Raw genomic sequence first — 19419 nt, 5'->3', positions numbered from 1 at the left:
CAACAAAGCCTTTTATTACAGAAATGTTGTGAGAACCAGAATTAGTAACTATAGGAGAAAATTAAGCAAATTATGTTATAGCCATATGGTCAGATAATAAGGCCCCATTTAAAATCCTGTTTACTTTTTTTTTTTTTGGCTTTTCAAGACAGGATTTCTATATGTAGCCCTGGCCATCCTGGAACTTGTTTTGTAGACCAGGCTGGTGTGTGCCACCACTGTCCCAGCCCCAATCCTGGTTAATTTTTAATGGTAAAACTATACTAATTTTCTTCTTTTAAGATCTCAGTACTTTCTAATTTACCTACAATAACATGGATACAAAATCTGAAAAAAATATGCAATTGAAAATTCTTAGCTTAGTGAATAAAACTCCATTTCTGTTTATGTCTGTCTTGATTATTTTTGATAAACAATGGAAATAATTGGTAATCTACTGCACTGCAGTGATTCAGAGTCAGTAACATTTGTTTTTGTGCCATGTATTTTTCAGTGTGTTTATTACTCATGGTCCTTCAAATGACTAGACAAATTCACATTGAAGAAAAATGTGCTATTATAATTCTGGTCTACATTAATATTTTCCAAGAGTTATTTTTGGAGAGATTTGAGGGTAGATATTAAGGGAGTAAAATTCCTTCCCTCATTTCCTCTGAACTTTACTGGATTACATTTTTCTTCTTGCCTCCTTTGAAAATATGTGTATGTGAAGTGACTGCATGTGTGTGTATGTGTGTGTGTTTGCGTGTGCCTGAGGCTGATGTCGGAAATCCTTTTTGGTCACTCTCCACGTTGTCTCATTTGAACCCAGAGCTCATCTATACATAGTCATTTTGCTATGTGGTTTCTGCCTTCTGAGTGCTGGAATTATAGGTGGGAACCATACCCACCTGTTAGGGGATCTGAACTCTTGTCCTCATGTACAAGCAAGCACTCAGTTAGCCACTAGATTATCTCTGCAGCCTGTATATTTTTTTATAGTCTAAAAATGATATGCATTTATTGGCACCACACAATGCTTTGAAATATGCATGCAACATGGACTGGTTAACTTGAGCAAGTTAACAATATACATTATTTCATGTACTTTTCCATTTTACAAGGAGAACTTTACAGCAATATACCTTGAATGGAATTTTCAAGAATACTATATACACTCTCTCCTCCGGCCAAAGATGATGCCCAAAGTAAAAATGGCCAAGGGGAAGAAGATAGCCACTGTCCCTCCACCATGAAGAAGCAGGAGGCCAAAAAAGTTGTGACTTCTATGAAAAAAGGCCCAAGAACTTCAGCATTGGACAAGACACCCAACCCAAAAGAGACCTCACCTTGTGGTGATATTTCATTTGTGCTGAAATGTGATATTTTATTTGTATGTTAATAAAGTTTGCGTGGAGATCAGAGGTCATAGTCATAAACAGAAGTCAGGCGGTGGTAGCATACGCCCTTAATCTGATCACATGGCAGGCAGAGTCTCTGTGTGGTCAAGGACACAGCCAAGCATAGTGACACATGCCTTTAATTCCAGTAGAGACCTGGAGGTCTGTATAGACAGGCAGTGACAAGGAAGTGATGTGGCTGGGCTTAGAGCCAATGAGAAGGCAGAACAGGAAGGCAATAAAAGCACAGTTTAGACAAGAAGAAGCTCTCTCTGTAGAAGTTACTGCGTGGTGGTAAGCTAAGGCTAGTTGTGGCTATTCACTCTGATCTCTTCGGCTATTACCTCTGTATTTGGCTCTGTATTTCTTATTTAATAAGACTGTTTAGAAATTCATCTACATCACCCACATTGTCAAATGGCCCTGTTCCATCCAGCTACAACAGCAAAGAACTATCATTTATAAGCAGCCCAAAGTCCCTCCTGTGATTAACCTGTTCACCCACACCCTGAACCACCACACAGTCACCATTTGCTTAAGCTTGCCCAACAGTGCAGGGCATAGACAAAGCAGAAGAAGCTAAGGCTGCGGCCCGTGCTGAGAAGAAAGCTGTTGGTGAACGGGATGTCCCCACGAAGAGACCACCTGTCCTTTGAGTAGGAGTCCATACAGTCACTACCTCGGTACACAATAAGAAGTCACTGCTCTGCTCTTGGTGGGCTTCCTGCCTGCTTTGTGTCACAAGATGGGGACCCCCTACTGCATCATCAAAGAGAAGGCCAGGCTGGGATGGCTGGTCCACAGGAAGACTAGCACCTCTGTTACCATCATGCAGATTATCTCAGAAGACAAAAACACTCTGGCTAAGCCGGTGGAAGCTATCAGGACCAATTACAATGACAGATACAATGAGATCCACCACTACTGGGGTGACAATGTTCCTGGGTCAAAATCTATGGCTTGCATTGACAAGCTAGAAAAGGCGAAGGCCAAAGAACTCAACACTGAACTAGGTTAACTCGGTACACTGCTAAGTTTCCTTACATGAATATAACTTAAAAATTGCCCTTCAAAAAGCTCGATACACAGTTCTTGCCTATAGTCACCATGCTGGACTCTTGAATTTCTTATTCCTACTGGGAAATCCGTATCCTTTGGTCCTTTGTAAGCTCCACCTCTTACATTCCATGGTCTCTGACTAGTCACATTTCTGCATATGTGGGTTTTACAATCTAATTCTCGGTGCAAATGATCTGTGGGTCATACTTCAGTTGTTAGTGTGTTCAAATATGCTCTTGGAAACCAAATATTCTTGAAAGCATTCTTCATTCCTTCTTTTCTTTAGCACAATTTGCCTCTGAAACAATGAAGAACTGTTGGTGTTTACCTCCAGTGAGGTGGATTTGAAAGACACCTTGAAGAGTCTCCTTCTGGAAGCCGAAAATACTAATTACAAACAAGGGACTCTTCTTTTTCCTTATGGAAAATTGAAAAGATGTTTCAAGCTGTGATTATGTTAGCTTTGGCACCACACTATGTGTATCGCAATGATTCTGCTGAAGGAATTCTGTTGTGAACTGAATGAAAAACAGTGATGAAAAAGATGAAAAAACAGTGGCACACTGAATTTAAGGCAGTGTTCTTACAATTTAAATTTTGTTTCTGTTGGTATTTTACAGCACATAGTTCAGAGGTCCCAGAAACGTGAAAGACCAAAGAACACCACCACACAGCAGTGTAGACTGCCCTGAGGCCCATGACACTTCCTGGGAAGCACAAAAATAACCCCCCCCCTCCCCGCCCAGGTTGATGGTACGATTCTGTAGAGCGGTAGACAGAAAGCCTTTTAATTTCAGTTCAGCATCTTTCAGGGTTAGTGTTTTCAGACTTATGATACTTCCACATAACGGATGAAAATATATTGCTCCTTGTCCTGAATAATTCACCTCTGGAGTGTGAGCTAACGAGGGTAAATTCTCCCTGCTTTGGACTTACTCAACGGTGGTGGCTGTTCAAACAACAAACAGGCTTTTTAGTGAACATTGTCCAGCAGTTCCATCGCTTTTGAGTTTTTCTTGGTTTCTCCTCAGTCTCTCAAGTGTTCACCAACTACGGAGTAGGAAGCCCGGAAGCAGCAGTGTCCACACTACAGGGATCACAGGAGATTAAGCCTGGAAAGCACCAAGGACCAGAGAGGCGAAAACACGAGCTCGGCGCCTGCGCAGTGGACTAGACAGTTACCACAGCAACGGAACGGCTTGGGGGTGACCACTTCCCTCAGGGTGGGGGAATAGCTCAGTGGGAGGTCTCCGCCCCTTGCATGACAACGGCACCCCGGAGGGCGGAATTCCCGCCCCCTCGGATGTGAGAGGCAGTGACAGACGTAGCCCAGCGCGTCGCCATGGCAACCGCGTTGAGTGCCAGCCGGGGCTCGAGGGGGCGGGACAGGCGAGCTCGGTAGTCCCGCCCCCGGTTATGCTGGACGCCAGCGACCCATCCGCCCGCAAGGATTTGAAACCGTTTGGCAGTGGCGGCGGGGCGGCGGCGGCCGAGTGGACGGCTTGCTTGTGGGGGCTCCAGGTTCTCTCCCTCTCCTTTTTCTCTCGCCAGTAATCCCCCTCCCGCCCTGCTCCCAGGTTCTGAGTGGAATTTTGCGCGGGATGGAGCCCCCGCGCGTGCGGGCTGGCTGGCTCGGGGAGGGGCGCCGCCGCAGGCCGGGGACCCGCGCTTGCGGCCTGTGTGGCGCGCGCCCCGGCGGGGTTAGCAGCCGAGCGAAGGCCGGGGAAAGTTCTCAGTAAAGTTTGGTCAGGTGGCATGGCGTGGCCCCGGGCCCTGAGGTAGGGGCTTGTGGGTGTGAGGAGAGATCTGTGCCCTGGAGCAGGTAGGAGAGCGGCCCCGGGCCTGGGTGGGCCACACAGGCGCCGCTCACAGCAGCGGAGGAAGTGACCGCCGAGAGCCGGACAGCTGCGTCCCCCACCCTCCACCCCGCCATCAGTCAGGAGCAGGACCCGCCTGCAGCCTGGCTCCCTGAAAGTCCCGATGATCTCGGGTTTGCAAGGTCCCCAGCACCGAGTCGCGGCCCCTTTAGGGAGACATACAGTGTAGAGATCCCGTGAACAAGTGCTTATGACAGCTGCCTTTTGTTTTGTGTTTGAGACAGAGGCCCGCTGTGTAGACCTTGCTGGCGTCGAATTCACAGAGATCCACCTGCCTCTGCCTCCTGAGTGCTGGGAGGACAGGGCGTGTGCCCTCTCCCCCAACATCAGTAGGCTGGCATTTTTGTGACTTGTCTTTACTTTTTAGAGATAACTGAAAGTAAGATAGACAAGGCAAGCGAAATGCCAGTAAGCCCCATTTCACTGTGGCCGTTCCCTTACCCCAGCTAAATGGAGAGCAGGGTAATTTGTGCAGTGTTCAGGTCCAGCCGATGGCCTGCAGCACTCAGGTCATTCACGCCGCTAAGCCCCACCTTCCAGCCGGCCGGTAAAGGATAGCGGAAATCCTGTCTATCTGGTTAGGTGCACTGGAGGACACTCCGGGATACATTTTAATACCCACATCTGGGAAGATATCCAGATGTATAACCCGCCAAAAAAAAAAGGGTCCCGGTAACTTTGTTGATTCATTGGCATTTCAAGTCTTCTATATTATTCTCCACAATACATTTAAAATATGATTTGATGGAGCAAAAAAAGCATCTACAATATGTTTAAAATATGATTTGATGGAACAAAAAAGCACTTTACGCAATTTTCAGGAATATATTGCGTTTGCAAGGTGCGTGTTATGTATAGGAAGTGTGTTCTTGGCTTAGCGGTTGTCCGTTGTCTCTTTTTTAAGGCTGTTAATATTGGGGGTTTGCGTGTGCTTTGCTGACTTCTATGGCCGCCAAACACTTTTGAGAAAGTCTTAGCGCATTTTATAGCTGTCCACAAAGAAGCAGATTTTATAAAAGGTGAGGCTAGTGAGTTTAATAAAAGACACCATATACCAACAGAATATAAATACAAGAGCCACCAGCCTCTTTTTATACTTTAGAAGTAGGTTGTACATGTAGTAGTCACATTGTATTGGTATTAGTGAAAGACATGCTATGAGCGATTTAATTCTAAACCAAAGAGAGAGCGTTATGTATTTTTCTTTTCTTTCTTTCTTTTTAATTTAAAAGTTAAAGCTTTTTTTGAGACATGGTCTCTCTACACATAGCCGTGGCTGCCCTGGAACTCATTGTGTAGACCAGGCTGGTCTCAAACTTGTAGATAAGCCTGCCTTTGTCTCCTAAGTGATGGGATCAAAGGCGTGTGCCACCATGCCCTGCCCTTATTTTTCAGTTTTAATACCTAAAATTTGAAGTTCTGATGAATAGTATAAAGACTTTTTTGACAGCTAGACATAAGTTGTTTGCACAGTAAAATTTGTGTAGCAGGAATTCCTTCAAAAATTGAAGCGTTAATTTTGTTGTTGTTGTTGTTAGAGAATGAATAAGGGGCAAGGGAAAGCAGATGTTTTAGCTTTGACTAATTATCACTTAGACTTTATTTTTGCGTGGGTATGTGCGTGCACACAGGTTTGAAGGCTAGGAGTCAACGTGACCTCAGATGTCTTCCAGAGCTGTCCAACTTGTTTTAGAGAGAGTCTCTTGCTGGGAGTAGGCTTGGCTGACTGGAGAGTGAGCTCTAGGAAGCCACCTGTCTCTGTCTTTCTGGTGCTGAAACTACAGGCGTCCGCTGCTTGTACCTGCCTTCTCTGGTGGTTCCTGGGATTTGAGCTAGGGCCTCCTGCTTCTTTAGCAAACACTTTACTGACCCAGCTCCTGTTTTTGCTTTCCTTAGAGTGTGACTTGATTATTACATGTCCTGAGCATTCAGATTGCCTTTCTACTATTCAAGTTACTTTTTTTTTTTTTTTTATTAGTTGGCGATATTTCTGACTTACATGTAACGGCCAAGTGGTCAGATTATGTAAGAGCTAGGGATTTCAGAATTTTAATCTGGGCTTTGCTTAATTATATGATTTTGGTGAGTCACTTAACTGCTGAATTTTAGTCTTCTCTAATATCAAACACTAACATTTCCACAAATGTCAAAGGATTTATTGAGAATTAGTGATTATGAGGAACCTTTTTGCTTTGGCCACAGCAAACGACAGGCTTAGGCAAAATTTTGAGTACAGGGCATGATGTGTAAGCCTAGAAGTACATTTAGGGAAGAGCTGTGCTTAAAGTTTTGGGCCTAGGAATTTTCGTTGGTTTATTTATCCATTTGAATAGATGTTTTCAACTTTATTATCTACTATCCAGTATGCTATCATAGTGTACTTTCACCAAGTACCAAATGTATTGTAGGAATTTAAAACAAAATAAATGAAATAGCCCCCCCTGGACTAATCAACTAGTTATTAAATTAATTTAAACCAAGTTACATGATTAGTTAATTATTTATGCAGTGTGGAGGATTGAGATCAGAGCCCCCCCCCCATATACCAGACAACTTCTCTGCCACAGCGCTACCTCCCCAACCCTGAATGAAGTTTGTTTTAACTGTGTCTTAAAATTGAAAACACATTCCTTCCTCTGGAACACAGAGAGTGGGATGGCCATTTTTGACAAATGGAAGTAGGAGCTTAGGAGCATGTGATATACCTGTTCTGTAAGACCTATCTGGTGTTCAGAGTAGAAACATTAGAAACCAGTAGTTTGGGGCTGGGGATATGGCTCTGTCCATAAAGTGTCCACTGTTGAAGGATGAGGACCCGAGTTTGGATCCCCAACACTCAAATAAAAGCTGAATGTGGTGGTTGGCATCTGTAACCCTAGAGACAGATAGATCCCTGGTTCTCATTGGCCAGATAGCCTAGCTGAATTGATGAGCTCCAGGTTTAGTGAGAGGGCCTAAAGTTAATGTGGATAGCAATCAAGGAAGATATGCAAAAACTCCACATGGGAGTACACACACACACACACACACACACACACACACACACACACACACACACAGAAACTTGTACTCCCTCTCGCCAAAGCATTGTCAAAAAAGCGATTAGTCATGCAGAAGTTGAACATTAATCTGTTTATTCAGTGATCAGTTCTCTCGCTCCTAACATGTACTTGATAATATGTGAGGTGCTTACTAAGGTGTAAGTTGCGACCCCTGCTTTCCAAGAGCCTCTCCCAGATGTAGGAAGTATGTAAATTTACAAATGTCTGGTAAATGCAGTGACACAGATGGAGCAGTTCGCAGCAGGAAGAGAGCATCAATTAGCCTAGGGTAAGTAGGACTAGCTGTACTCAGCAGTGACACCTGAGCTGCATATTATCTGTCCTCGGGTCTGTAAAGACCTGTGCGTTGGGAGCAGAATTAGGTAAGGGCTTGGAGTGTATGGCGAGAAGTTCATCGTGACAATGGGGAAATTAAAATGGCCATTGGTGGGTTTGTGTAGTTAGGCAAAGAGTAGCTGGTAACATAGGCCTAAATGGGAAGGCACTTGCCCGGCTAACGTAGGGTTTGGAAAGTGTCCTGTAGTCGGCAGTAGAGAGATTTTGAAGTAGTTAAGATAAGCTTCACTTTTTCCTCAGGTAGAGACAAGGCTCGTTGGAGGGCAGGTCATGGGGTCATTGTGGTGGTAGAAGATGGTGGTGTGCAGGGCTTGTCTGCTAGAGTGCAGGGAGAGTGGAGAAGCTGGGACTTCTGTGTGTCTGTCCCTGGGTGCTTTGTGGAGAACTTAGACAATGGAAATCTTGAAATGTCTAGTAAGGAAGATAAACTAGATGACAACACCACTAAGCATATGGGACAATTGTAAAGAGTTTTCTTTGGGACATACGTACCTTTGTAATGTTCCAGAGTAGGTCCAGGAAGCTGTTGTAAATACGAGTTTGGAACTGCAAGGAGAGGGTAGAGTTAGCAATACAATTTAAGGTAAATGGCATGAGGAAACTACCAGTACTGATTGTGATTGCCCAGAGAGAAGGTGAAAAGTCAGATCAAAAGAAGACCAAGGAAAGAGCATTGTAGAATCTGGACTTAATGGTGGCTGGAGAAATGAGCCATTGAGAGACTGAGAAGAAATGACCTGGGGGGGCAGCAGGGCAGGAGGCAGTTATTGACGTCAAAGAGACATTTCTAGGAGTAGCGAGATGTAAGGAGGGTAAGGTGCCGTGAGTACCCTGAAGACAGAAGATAGCTGTTTGGATTTAACAACTAGTGGATCGATCACAGGGGGACTCGGAAAAAGTTCAGTAGGTGACAGAGTGGAATAGGTGATTCCCATGGGGGATGAAGCTGGAGAAGTAAAATAAAAGAAGACGGGTGAATGGAAGGTGAGAATGAGTGGTGACAGGAGGGGAAGGAGCCAGGGGAGATGGAGAATTTGAAATAAAGCTGGGCGGTGGTGGCGCACGCCTTTAATCCCAGCACTTGGGAGGCAGAGGCAGGCGGATCTCTGTGAGTTCGAGGCCAGCCTGGTCTACAGAGCTAGTCCAGGACAGGCTCCAAAGCTACAGAGAAACCCTGTCTCGAAAAACCAAAAAAAAAAAAAAAAAAAAAAAAAAAGGGGGGGAGGAGGTATGTAACTGATGATTGATAAACAATAGGAGGATGCTTGGGATGTAGGAATAGAGGCAAGGTAAGGATGTATCCTTTCAGAGGTGGGTGGAGAGGCGGGAGGAGTACCACTTTAATAGGGCTGGTACCATCCATCTATTTATCGTGAACTAAGTTTTTTTTTCTTAAATTGAGAGAAGAGTTGCAGTTGGTTAAGGGGCTTTAAGATGTATGTTGCCGGGTGTTGGTGGCGCACACCTTTAATCCCAGCACTCGGGAGGCAGAGCCAGGCGGATCTCTGTGAGTTTGAGGCCAGCCTGGGGTACCAAGTGAGCTCCAGGAAAGGCGCAAAGCTACACAGAGATACCCTGTCTCGAAAAACAAAACAAAACAAAACAAAACAAAACAAAAAAGATGTATGTTAAGTTCTAAGCATTGCTTTGTGGACTGATCAAAAGTAAACTCCTCAAAGAGCCATCTAACTCCAACGCAGTACCCTCTTTCCTGACTCGCTCCTTGGTTACGGAATCAGTGGGGTCTGCAGTATTGCCAAGTGGAAAGAAGAGCTCCAAGAGAAGAGGAGGTGGGCTGGGAGGTGGAGGGAGGGAGGGAGGAGAGAGATGCAGGTGAGCATCTGAGGAGATGGTGCTACTGTCAGGTAGAGGTGTTCCTAAAGGGAATGGAAAGCAAGTTGTGTAGCCAGGCGATTGGCGGCCCCACAGAGGGTGATTGTGAGAGGAGCAGAAGTTGGGAAGCAGCATGGAGGATCTTAGCCAGTCTTTGCCCTCCTAGGCTGAATTGGGTGGAGGAAATGAAAGATTGAAAGAACATGCACCTATGTGCAAAAGTGAGGCCATAGCTCCCTCTCATGGCTGTGAGGGAAGTGACGGGAATCGATGAAAGGTAGGGTAGCTTACTCAGACAGGACAGGTGGTTGTACAAGTTGCTGGTGAGAAACTGTAAATGCTGGAAACTTGTTTTGCAAGGGTAAGGTTAAGCTGTGGAACAAGACAGCTTTTAAGGCAGAGCAGAGTTCCCCCCAATCCATAGTTTGTAAATATGTGACAAATTGGGCATTATATATTATGTAAGTATATGGTAGTTCACAGACTAAATGGACATATTGATTATGGATATATTCTTTCTCTTTTTTTCTTTTCCTTCAGTTTTGGGCTTTGAGCTGGATGTACACACACACACACACACACACACACACACACACACACATTAACATATATAAAATTAAAATTTGAGGTTCTGTAGATTGAACCTAGGCCTCAGACATGCTTGACAAGTACTGTACCACTTACTAAACCACAGCTGCCTCTATTTTACTTGTTATTTGGAGCAAAGTCTGTATGAATTGTCCAAGCTTGCCTCAAGATCATGCTGTAACCCAAGTAGGAATTGAGCATTCTGATTAATGGCATTACATGCTTGTGCTACAGGTAAGGGTTGGAGGTGTGTGTGTGTGTGTGTGTGTGTGTGTGTGTGTGTGTGTGTGTGTGTGTGTGTGTGTAGTGTAGAGCAGATGTCCACTTCCTTCCACCTTATCCTTTGAGACAGGGTCTTTCACCTGGGACCCACCTGTCTCTTCCTCCACTGCAATAGGATTACAAACACATGTGACCATGCCTGGATTTTTTATGAGTGTTGGGGATCCGAACTCAGGTTCCCATGCTTAAGCAGTAAACTCTTTAGCAACTGAGCCATCTAGCTACCTCCTGGATATATTTTAACATAAGATAGTTTGTTTCTGGTTTTGTCAGTTTTACTCCAATTATATATTCAGTATATATGAGGAATTAATATTTTAAAAAGTTTAGGGGGAATTAAAGGACATTTAGGATTTTGATATATAATTGAGTGAATTCTTATACATGTACAGACTTCACAATCTCTTCTACAGTTCATGTGCTGAACAGATAATTACCCCTGGTAGTTTTCTGGTGCATGTCCTCTTTATTCAGAATGTCCTTGACTGATGGCGTCTCTGAACCACTGACTGTTCTCTGCTGATTTTTTTTTTCCTTTTCTGGTACCCCCTATCAGTGGACCTAGCACATAAGCTTTTGAAAAGGGTTTCTTTCACTGTAGTTTACTCATGGTGTTTTGTGTATCAATATTCATTCTTTGTTGCCGAGTGCAATGTTAGCTTGTGAGCTGTTTCCACTGTTGATTTTTTAAAAAGTTGCTCTAAGTACCACATTTGCACTTTTTGTGTGGATGTAGATTTTGCATTTCATTTGGGACTTCTTGGTCATATGGTGAATGCATGTTTAGCTTTGAAAGACACTGCCAAACTTTCCAGAATGTCCATGTCATTTCACATTCTGGCCAGCAACACGAGAGTTGCTGTGTTCTCCACCCTCACCAGCACTTCGCATTTCTTGGCTTAACTTTGGCTGTTCTCATGTGTTGTTGGGGTATTGCAGCATGGTTTTGGTTTTCATTTCCTTAGTGACTAGTAATGTTCAGCATCTTTTTATGGGCATAATTGCCATTATTTGTATTTCTTCTTTGGTGAAGGGATTGATGGTTTAAAGTATAATTTTAACTGACACGTAGGAATTGTACGTGTTTGGAGGGTGTAGTCCTGTATTGAAAACGATGTAAACAGTCTGTAGTGACAGCAGGGTGGTTGGTACAACCATCATTTCAGATACTTACGATTTATTTGTTTTCATCGTCTACTCAGTTTTAAAATATACAATTAATTGCTGTCAAAGGGATCAATTTTTTGTCATTTTTATTGGATGGTTTTTATTTGTATGGCTAAGTGATGAGAGTTATTTATATTTTCTTTATTAATACTATTTTTCTGTGCTGGAGGTTGATCCAGGGCCTCGCAGCACACAACACTGTACCACGGAGCTACATACTTCCTCAGCCACTCATGTGCTGTTGATATAAGTTATTTATGAATTCAGAATTTGCAAGCATTTCCCCTAATATCTCAATCCCTTAATAAAGTCTTTGCAGATCAAAGCTTGCAGTTTTTTTTTTTTTGGAGGGGTACAGTCCAATATTGTATATCAGGTTTTTATTTCATAGATAATTCTTTTTTTCTTAATAAAGTTATGGAGATCTTTTCCTTTATTTTCAGTTTTTACAGTTTACCCGTAGGTCCACTATTCATTTGGACTTAATTTACATACATAGTATAACATTACTGTTAAGCATTATTTGTTATAAAAATTGTCGTTTCTCTTTGACTATGCCTTTGTTGGAAATCAGGGTTCTATATTTCTATTGGTCCATGTTGTGCTTCTGTTCTGTTTTCCTGTCTATTTGTTCTCTAGGCAGTACCATAATGTCTTGACGACTCTAGTACATCTTAAACTAGCGTGATGTGAGCCTTCCAACTTCAAGCTTCTTCAAAATTGTTCTACTATTCTGATTATTTTACCTTCTCATATAAATTTTAGAATTAGCTTGTCTGAGTTTTGGTTGGAATTTCACTGAGTCTAGCAGTCAATTAAGGAGGATTGGTATTTAATTGACAAGTTTTCTTTAATGTGTTTTATCATGGTTTCATAGCTTTCCTTATACAGGTATTTGATGCTTAATTTTAACTCTTTTTCACAGAAAGGATTGTGGAAATGGAAAGTGAAGAAGAAAAATGGGAGAAGCTGGATGCAGAATTTGATCACTTTGTGGTAGATATGAAGCCCTTTGTTCTAAAATTACCCCACAGGTCAGGTAAGATTGGGTTTGAAATTAGCCGCTTTCTTGGTTTTGAGATATTCTTGTTATGTAGCCCTGGCTGGACTGGTGTTCACTATGCAGCCCAGGATAGCCTCCAACATACTGCTTTAGTACTTGGATTATAGGCATGTGCTACCATATCTAGCTGAAATTAGATCCTTAAAATTAAAAATATTTAATCAAAACATTTATATTAGCTATTAATATATATTGTTTTATTATTGTGATGACAAAGTACCTGGAAGATGCCACTTAAGAACTTGTTTCTGAGAAACTGCCATACTGATTTCCAAAGTGGCTGTGCAGGTTTGCACTCCCACCAACAGTGGAGGAGTGTTCCCCTTGCTCCACATCCTCTCCAACATAAGCTGTCACTAGGGTTTTTGATTTTAGCCATTCTGACAGGTATAAGATGGTATCTCAGAGTCACTTTGATTTGCATTTCCATGATGACTAAGGATGTCGAGCAATTCCTTAAATGTCGTTCGGCCATTTGAGATTCTTCTGTGGCAGTAGAATCAGGGTCCATCCCTGGTGCATGAGCTGGCTATTTAGAGCCCATTAATTATGGTGGGACACCTTGCACAGCCATGATGCAGGGGGAGAGGCTTGGACCTGCCTCAACTGAATGTACCAGGCTCTGCAGACTCCCCATGGGAGGCCTTACCTTTTTGGAGGAGGGAATAGGGGGTGGGGGTGGGGCAGAAGCACTGGGGGGAGCAGGAGGAGGGAAGAGAGGGGGGAATCTGTGATTGGTATGTAAAATGAATAAAATATTTTTCAATAAAAAGTTTTAAAAAAGTAAAAAAAGAGAATTTCCCATTATAAATGTATCTCAAATCAAACTCTTCTCATATTTTGTCTTCTTTTAAAAATAGATTTGAGGTATTTAGAATTGCTTAAATATAACCTTAGGCTTATATACATTGTCTATGTGGAACATTCATGGCCCTCTTTTACTGCTTCATAATGAACATGTAGGAACTCATACCATTTAAGAAATCTAGTCTTACAGCTAAAGCTTCAGTGAGATTTTCTATCATTTTAAGTAGATAATTTAGTAGATAATTTAAGCTCTTCATTAATCAAGTTGTACCAAAGTGTGTGCATTGAATATAATGTCGATGTCAGTTTGCTAGAAGACACGAAGATAATATATTTTCAACTATGTGCTCAAGCTGATCAATTCCACTTCTGTATTTTCTGTTTGTATAAAGTACACTGGATATTTATAAAGTTTGTTTGGTGATCATATAATTTTCAGAGTGAAAACACACATTTTTTAGATGCCACCTCTCATGCCTGTTAGTGAGATTACAAAGTGGTAAATCCAGACTTAGTGATTTTTTTTGTAGGCAAAACAATAAATGAATATGACCTTTATAAGCCAAGAGATTAGTGATTTGTATAATATATGTAATCCACAAATTGAGTTAGACTGATAAAAATATCAGAGTAGTATTCGTGAGAGTTAAAAAATCCTGTGTCACAGCAAGATAATACACTCAATGGGTCATTATATATGGATTAAATGTGCTGCATTTTTAGGTAGATTTTTTTAAAAAGGATAATTATTTCATGAAATTATTCACTCAATTACTTTAGAGATAGTAAAAGAAAACCTTAAATCAGCTACAAATCCCTTGGAATTATTGGCTTTAATAGATAAAATGTTTGGATTTAATTTTAGAGTGAATATGTACTGCTTGGTAGCCAGACATGGCACTTTAGCTTTCTGTGTTTATATAGTTAGGAGTTAGGGACAGCCTTTCCAGGATGTCTAAAGTTATTTTATTGATGCAAAATTTTATCTAAAATATGTTTAATAGTATTCACAAATTTTATTTTTATTAACTTCCAAAGATTCCAGGAATCTTATTTTTATGAAAATATTTATTTATATTTGTGTTGCCTAACTGCAGCTAACTAATAAATTAAACTCTAGACTGGGAGTGTACAGTCTTTTTTCCAGCTCATAACTATGTTTTGTTGTTGTAAAGTTTTATTGAATGTTGCCATACCATTTGCTTGCATGTGGTTCATTAATACTTTCTTGATAAGATGGTGAGCTAGAGTAAGTTATGCCAGTAATCACATGTCTCGGAAAGCTTGAAGTATTGACAGTTGGGTTTTTTACAGAAGTTGGCTGACCCCTGTTCTAGATTATAGTAGGTACTTAGATAGACCTTTATAATTTAATGTTTTATCATTGACATCAGGTTTCACATAGTTCTTATGTACTTACAGAACGGCAGCGGTGTGCTCTTTGGATCAGAAAGCTGTGTGAGCCCTCAGGAACAGGTGCAGGACTCATGGGTAGGAAGAATCGGAACCTGTACGCAAAGCTGTTACTGCATATGCTTAGGCGAGGAGTACTTGAAGGCCCTTTTACACACCGTCCTGAGCCAGGAATGCTAAAAACATTACCATCATATATGGTAGGTACCGCCGACCATGGCATAGTAGTTTCATTCCTTTTAAAGTGAGTGTGATATATCATCCCTTTAGGAAGGGAAATAATATTGAGTTATATGTGCTAAATAGTACATAATTTAAAACTTCTCATTCATTTTTTCTCACTTTCAATAGAAAACATTCTTTTGTTATATTTTATTTACTTATATAAAAATGAATTTTAAAACTGACCTTAATTACTTACTAATTTTCAAATTTGACTCTTAATATATTAAGTATTTTAGTAAATTATAGTTTATGAATCCTTTCATTATATATTATTTAACATTATCATTTTAATGGCTCTTAGAAGTCCCTTTCTAGTCTGCCGATAATAATAAGTTAGAATTTAAAAGTGGTTCTCTATAATTGATTTAATTATTATCAGCTTTGTTATGAGGCAGTTATTTTATGGCTAGTGGATGAATTGTCCCCATCTTGCTTCTTGTAAACATAAATTTGCTTCTTGGTTTGTGTGGGTTATGAGTATGATATCTAACTGGACAGCTAACTGTTGTTTTGTGTGTGTGTGTGTGTGTGTGTGTGTGTGTGTGTGTGTGTGTGTGTGTGTGTGAATGTCAGAATTATTACAAAATATAGGATTTCTCTACATTTTAGACAATTTACTAATCAAAATATAGTGGCATGGAATGCTGCACACCAAAGGATAATTCCTTTTGTTGGTGGCAGAGCACAAAAACTTTTAATGCTATTATCCATTGTAAAAGGAATACCATACATTTTGCTTATGCCAAGATCAGCAGTATTGGGGAAAGTAGTTAGTTGACTTTGTGTATTTGATTAGATATTAGAATGAGTACTTCAATCTCCCTATTATCTGTGAAGCTTTTATCCTCCCAGCTCCACGAGATTCCCCAAATAGCAAACTACATGGAATTGTTTGTATTATACTGAGACATCTAAGACAGCTACTAAATGACTATGAATAGGTAGTTGCTTTAGTCAAGGTTTCTATTGCTGTGATAAAATATGACTAAAGCAACTTGGGGAGGAAAGGGTTTATTTTGGCTTACACTTTCTTGTCACAGTCCATCAATGAAGAAAATTAGGGCAGTAACTTAAGACAGGAACTTGAAAGCAGAATTGAAACAGATGCTATGGAGGGGTGCTGCTTACTGGCTTGCTCCTCCTGGCCTGTTCAGCCTGCTTTCTTATAGTACACAGGCCCACCAACCTAGGGTTGGTACTGCCTACAGTTAGCTGGCACCTTCCACATCAATCATCAGTCAAGAAAGTGCCCTCCAGACTTGCCCATGGGCCAGTGTCAATTGAGGTTCCCTCTTCCCAAATAACTCTAGCTTGTATCAAGTAGACGTAGAACCAGTCAGCACAACAGAGTATACTGTGCAAACAGATCTCGCTGGAGATAGTGGAACAGAGTTTATGAGAGTTTATTACAACTTACAACAGCACCTAATTTAAGGCTTATTTGTAGAATTTTCCATTAATATGTCAGGCCATGGTTGACTGCAGGTAACTCAAACCATGGGAAGAGAAGCAGAGCATAAGCAAGACAACCATATCTCATTTAAAAAGAAATCATCCTGCATTTCCGATTTAATATACGGGGTCATGTGTGACTATTTCCTGAGGAGTAGCCCCTTGAGGATTTCTGTGTAGACTTAGGTAATTGGTGCACAAGTAGAGTTTTCTCCAGAAACCTTATCATGCACAGGGCTTGAAACTAATATGTTAATGTCATCTCAGTGTCTAAAATGGACTGTTTTCTGAAGAACAGTAGATGTTGGGATATTAATATATTCTGTCACATTTTTCCATTCACAGTCGATTTCATAAAGTTGTAGGGAAGGACTTTATTTGACAAATGATACTAAGAAGGCCTGGAGCTTTGTCTTGGCCTCCCAGGGAAAGAACAGTATGGTTGGAACCAAATCCCATGTCTCTGACTTTGGAGTTCCCACCGCATTGAGGGATTGTTACTTTTAGCTTTAATTTCTGGCACGTTTTAATTGTGGTTACTCCAAATACTGATTTTGTGTATAGTGTGCCTATGTGTGTAAACTAATTTATAGTTACAGGAAGAAATAGAGTAGGACATAATTTAAAAAGTTTTCCATTCAACTATAAAGCAGTGGTTCTCAAACTGTGGGTCACAACCCATTTGACAAAGCTCCCCCCCCAAATTTATATTATGATTCAAAACAGTAGCAAAATTACAGTTATGAAGTAGCAGCGAAAATAATTTTATGGTTGGAGGTCATCACAGCATGAGGAACTGTACTAAAGGGCCATAGCATTAGGAAGGTTGAGAACCACTGCTATAATACTAATATCACTTCCTAATATAAGTAATTGTTCTCAGATTGATCTATCATGTAATTTCGCTGTTCATTAGGTTTCTTGTGTAGAACGTAACTGAATGTAAATGTATTGGGTGTCTTATTATTTTAATATCTCATAATTTATTATGTATTCAATGATACATTTCATTTATTTGCCTGTAATTGAACTTTAATTAGATACTTGAAAAACTTTTGTTAAACTTAAAATTGATGGAAATTTTAAGTGTTTTCTTTATAGTAGTACATTTTGTAAGAATGATTTCTCTGATTTTTAAAAACCAGTCCATCTATTTTGATGAACCAAATCCAGCACAACCAAAAAGTTCAAGCCCAGAGAAGTTACCTGACTGGGTAATGGGTGAGCTGGAGACAGGTGAACACAGATTAAATGAATCATGGCAGTTTTCTTCTGGAGAAGAGAACACGATGCTGTCGGCAAGTGATGTCCACAGGTATGCCATAAAGTTTAAATATTTAAAACTTTACTGTGTTTTTGCAACTGGCTCATATATTGAAGCCTTTTCTTTTTAATAATAAGGTTTTGGTTTACATTATATTTTTGCTAATGTTGGAGGCTGTGAACAGATGTTAGGCAGATAAAAATAACAGGTTTTAAGAATTTACTACATATTTAAGTAAGACTATGTTATATTTTTTTAAGTCATTTTATGAGTATCTGTTATCTCTCTCTCTCTCTCTCTCTCTCTCTCTCTCTCTGTGTGTGTGTGTGTGTGTGTGTGTGTGTGTGTGTGTATTTAATTGTTTGGAAAGTGTAGCTAAGAATCGTAACTAACACAACTACATTTTTTCCCTTTATGACAATGTTAAGAACATTGCCAGTGACTTCAACAAAATGTAATACTCTGAATATCCATGTTGCATCTTCTGCTTGAATATCTCTTTCCCCACCTTACTGACTGGTGCTCACTATTTTCATTTAATGAAATAAGAATATAAATTTGACCCATTCAATTGCCTTTTTAGTAGAAGGTTAAGCCTATATAGGATTTTAGTACAAATAAAATAAACTGCTAAGTTATAAAAATGTACCAAAAGGTTGTTATTGTTGCAGTATAATTTTTGTCCTTTAAGAGGGAGAGATTTAAATTTTGGTTTTCATTAAATTTTGATATTTCCTGTTGACATTGGAAGTTTCTTTAAGTGTTAAAATATTGGGTAGTGTCGTTTGAAATGCACCACACTTCATATTTCACTCTGGCCATTCTCTTGGGAATTTTAATTTTATGAATTTGTTTCTATTAACAAAGTAGTCTTTCTGTCCACTATAGTTTCTTTGGTCTATTCTTATTAAATGTGGAAATGTTGGTAACTGGAAATGCATCCATTGTAGATGTAGTCTGGTTGAGTGTCTTTCAGACTTGAGATATCATGATGGGGAACAACAGTGAATACAAATCAAAGAGTCCATGAGATAATTTTATTAGAAAGAGGAAACAAAGTAGAATGGAGAAAAAAGTGAAGGGAGATATGATAGCGTTAAGGACATACATATGTAGAGAAGTAAAAAGTGAATGGGTGAGTTGTATTAGATGGTGTTAGTGCTTTTTTTTGCGTCCATAGAGAATTAAAATAAGATTACATTACATATTATATAAAATAACTTTCTGACCCTCTTGCCTCCAGACTATGGATGTGGAGACAAGGGGGTCAGAAAGTTCAAGGTCATCATCAGCTATGTAGCAAGTTTGAGGCCAGCCTGGCTTATATGAACCTTCTCTTTAAAGAAGAATTCAACTAAAATTTGGGCTCCTTTCTAAGTATAATGGTGAAATGAACCTGGAGTTTGTGGCATGAAGGTGAACTAGTTACAAGTCTGTCTTGGCCCTTGACCATGGGTTGAAAATAGTAAATCTTTTTAGACAGAGTCAGTGACATGAGCAGATTTGTTTTGCTTCACTTGCACAGTGGTGTCTCCAACAGTGTTTTTGAAGGATTTGTCAAAGTTAGCTATCAGTTTTCTTGCACTTGCTAAAAATCTGAAAACCTGGTAAT

General features: G+C 40.4%; 1 protein-coding gene and 1 pseudogene across 1 annotated transcript in view; both read left to right on the top strand.

The window, feature by feature from the left end:
• Positions 1–1082: 1082 nt before the first annotated feature.
• Positions 1083–3148, top strand: LOC114690479 (annotated as a pseudogene).
• Positions 3149–3851: 703 nt separating this feature from the next.
• The window catches only part of Cep112 (centrosomal protein 112), a 493364-nt gene continuing 477796 nt past the window's right edge, over positions 3852–19419 (top strand). The window contains exons 1-4 of the mRNA XM_037201522.1: positions 3852–3959; positions 12509–12622; positions 14876–15066; positions 17689–17858. Coding sequence (XP_037057417.1) covers positions 12523–12622; positions 14876–15066; positions 17689–17858 — 461 coding nt within the window. The 5' untranslated portion in view covers positions 3852–3959; positions 12509–12522. The remainder of the gene's footprint in view (positions 3960–12508; positions 12623–14875; positions 15067–17688; positions 17859–19419) is intronic.

This window comes from Peromyscus leucopus, chromosome 8b (genome assembly GCF_004664715.2).
Source record: "Peromyscus leucopus breed LL Stock chromosome 8b, UCI_PerLeu_2.1, whole genome shotgun sequence".
In the NCBI taxonomy this organism is placed as follows: domain Eukaryota; kingdom Metazoa; phylum Chordata; class Mammalia; order Rodentia; family Cricetidae; genus Peromyscus; species Peromyscus leucopus.
This window is presented reverse-complemented; position numbering and strand designations above follow the sequence as displayed.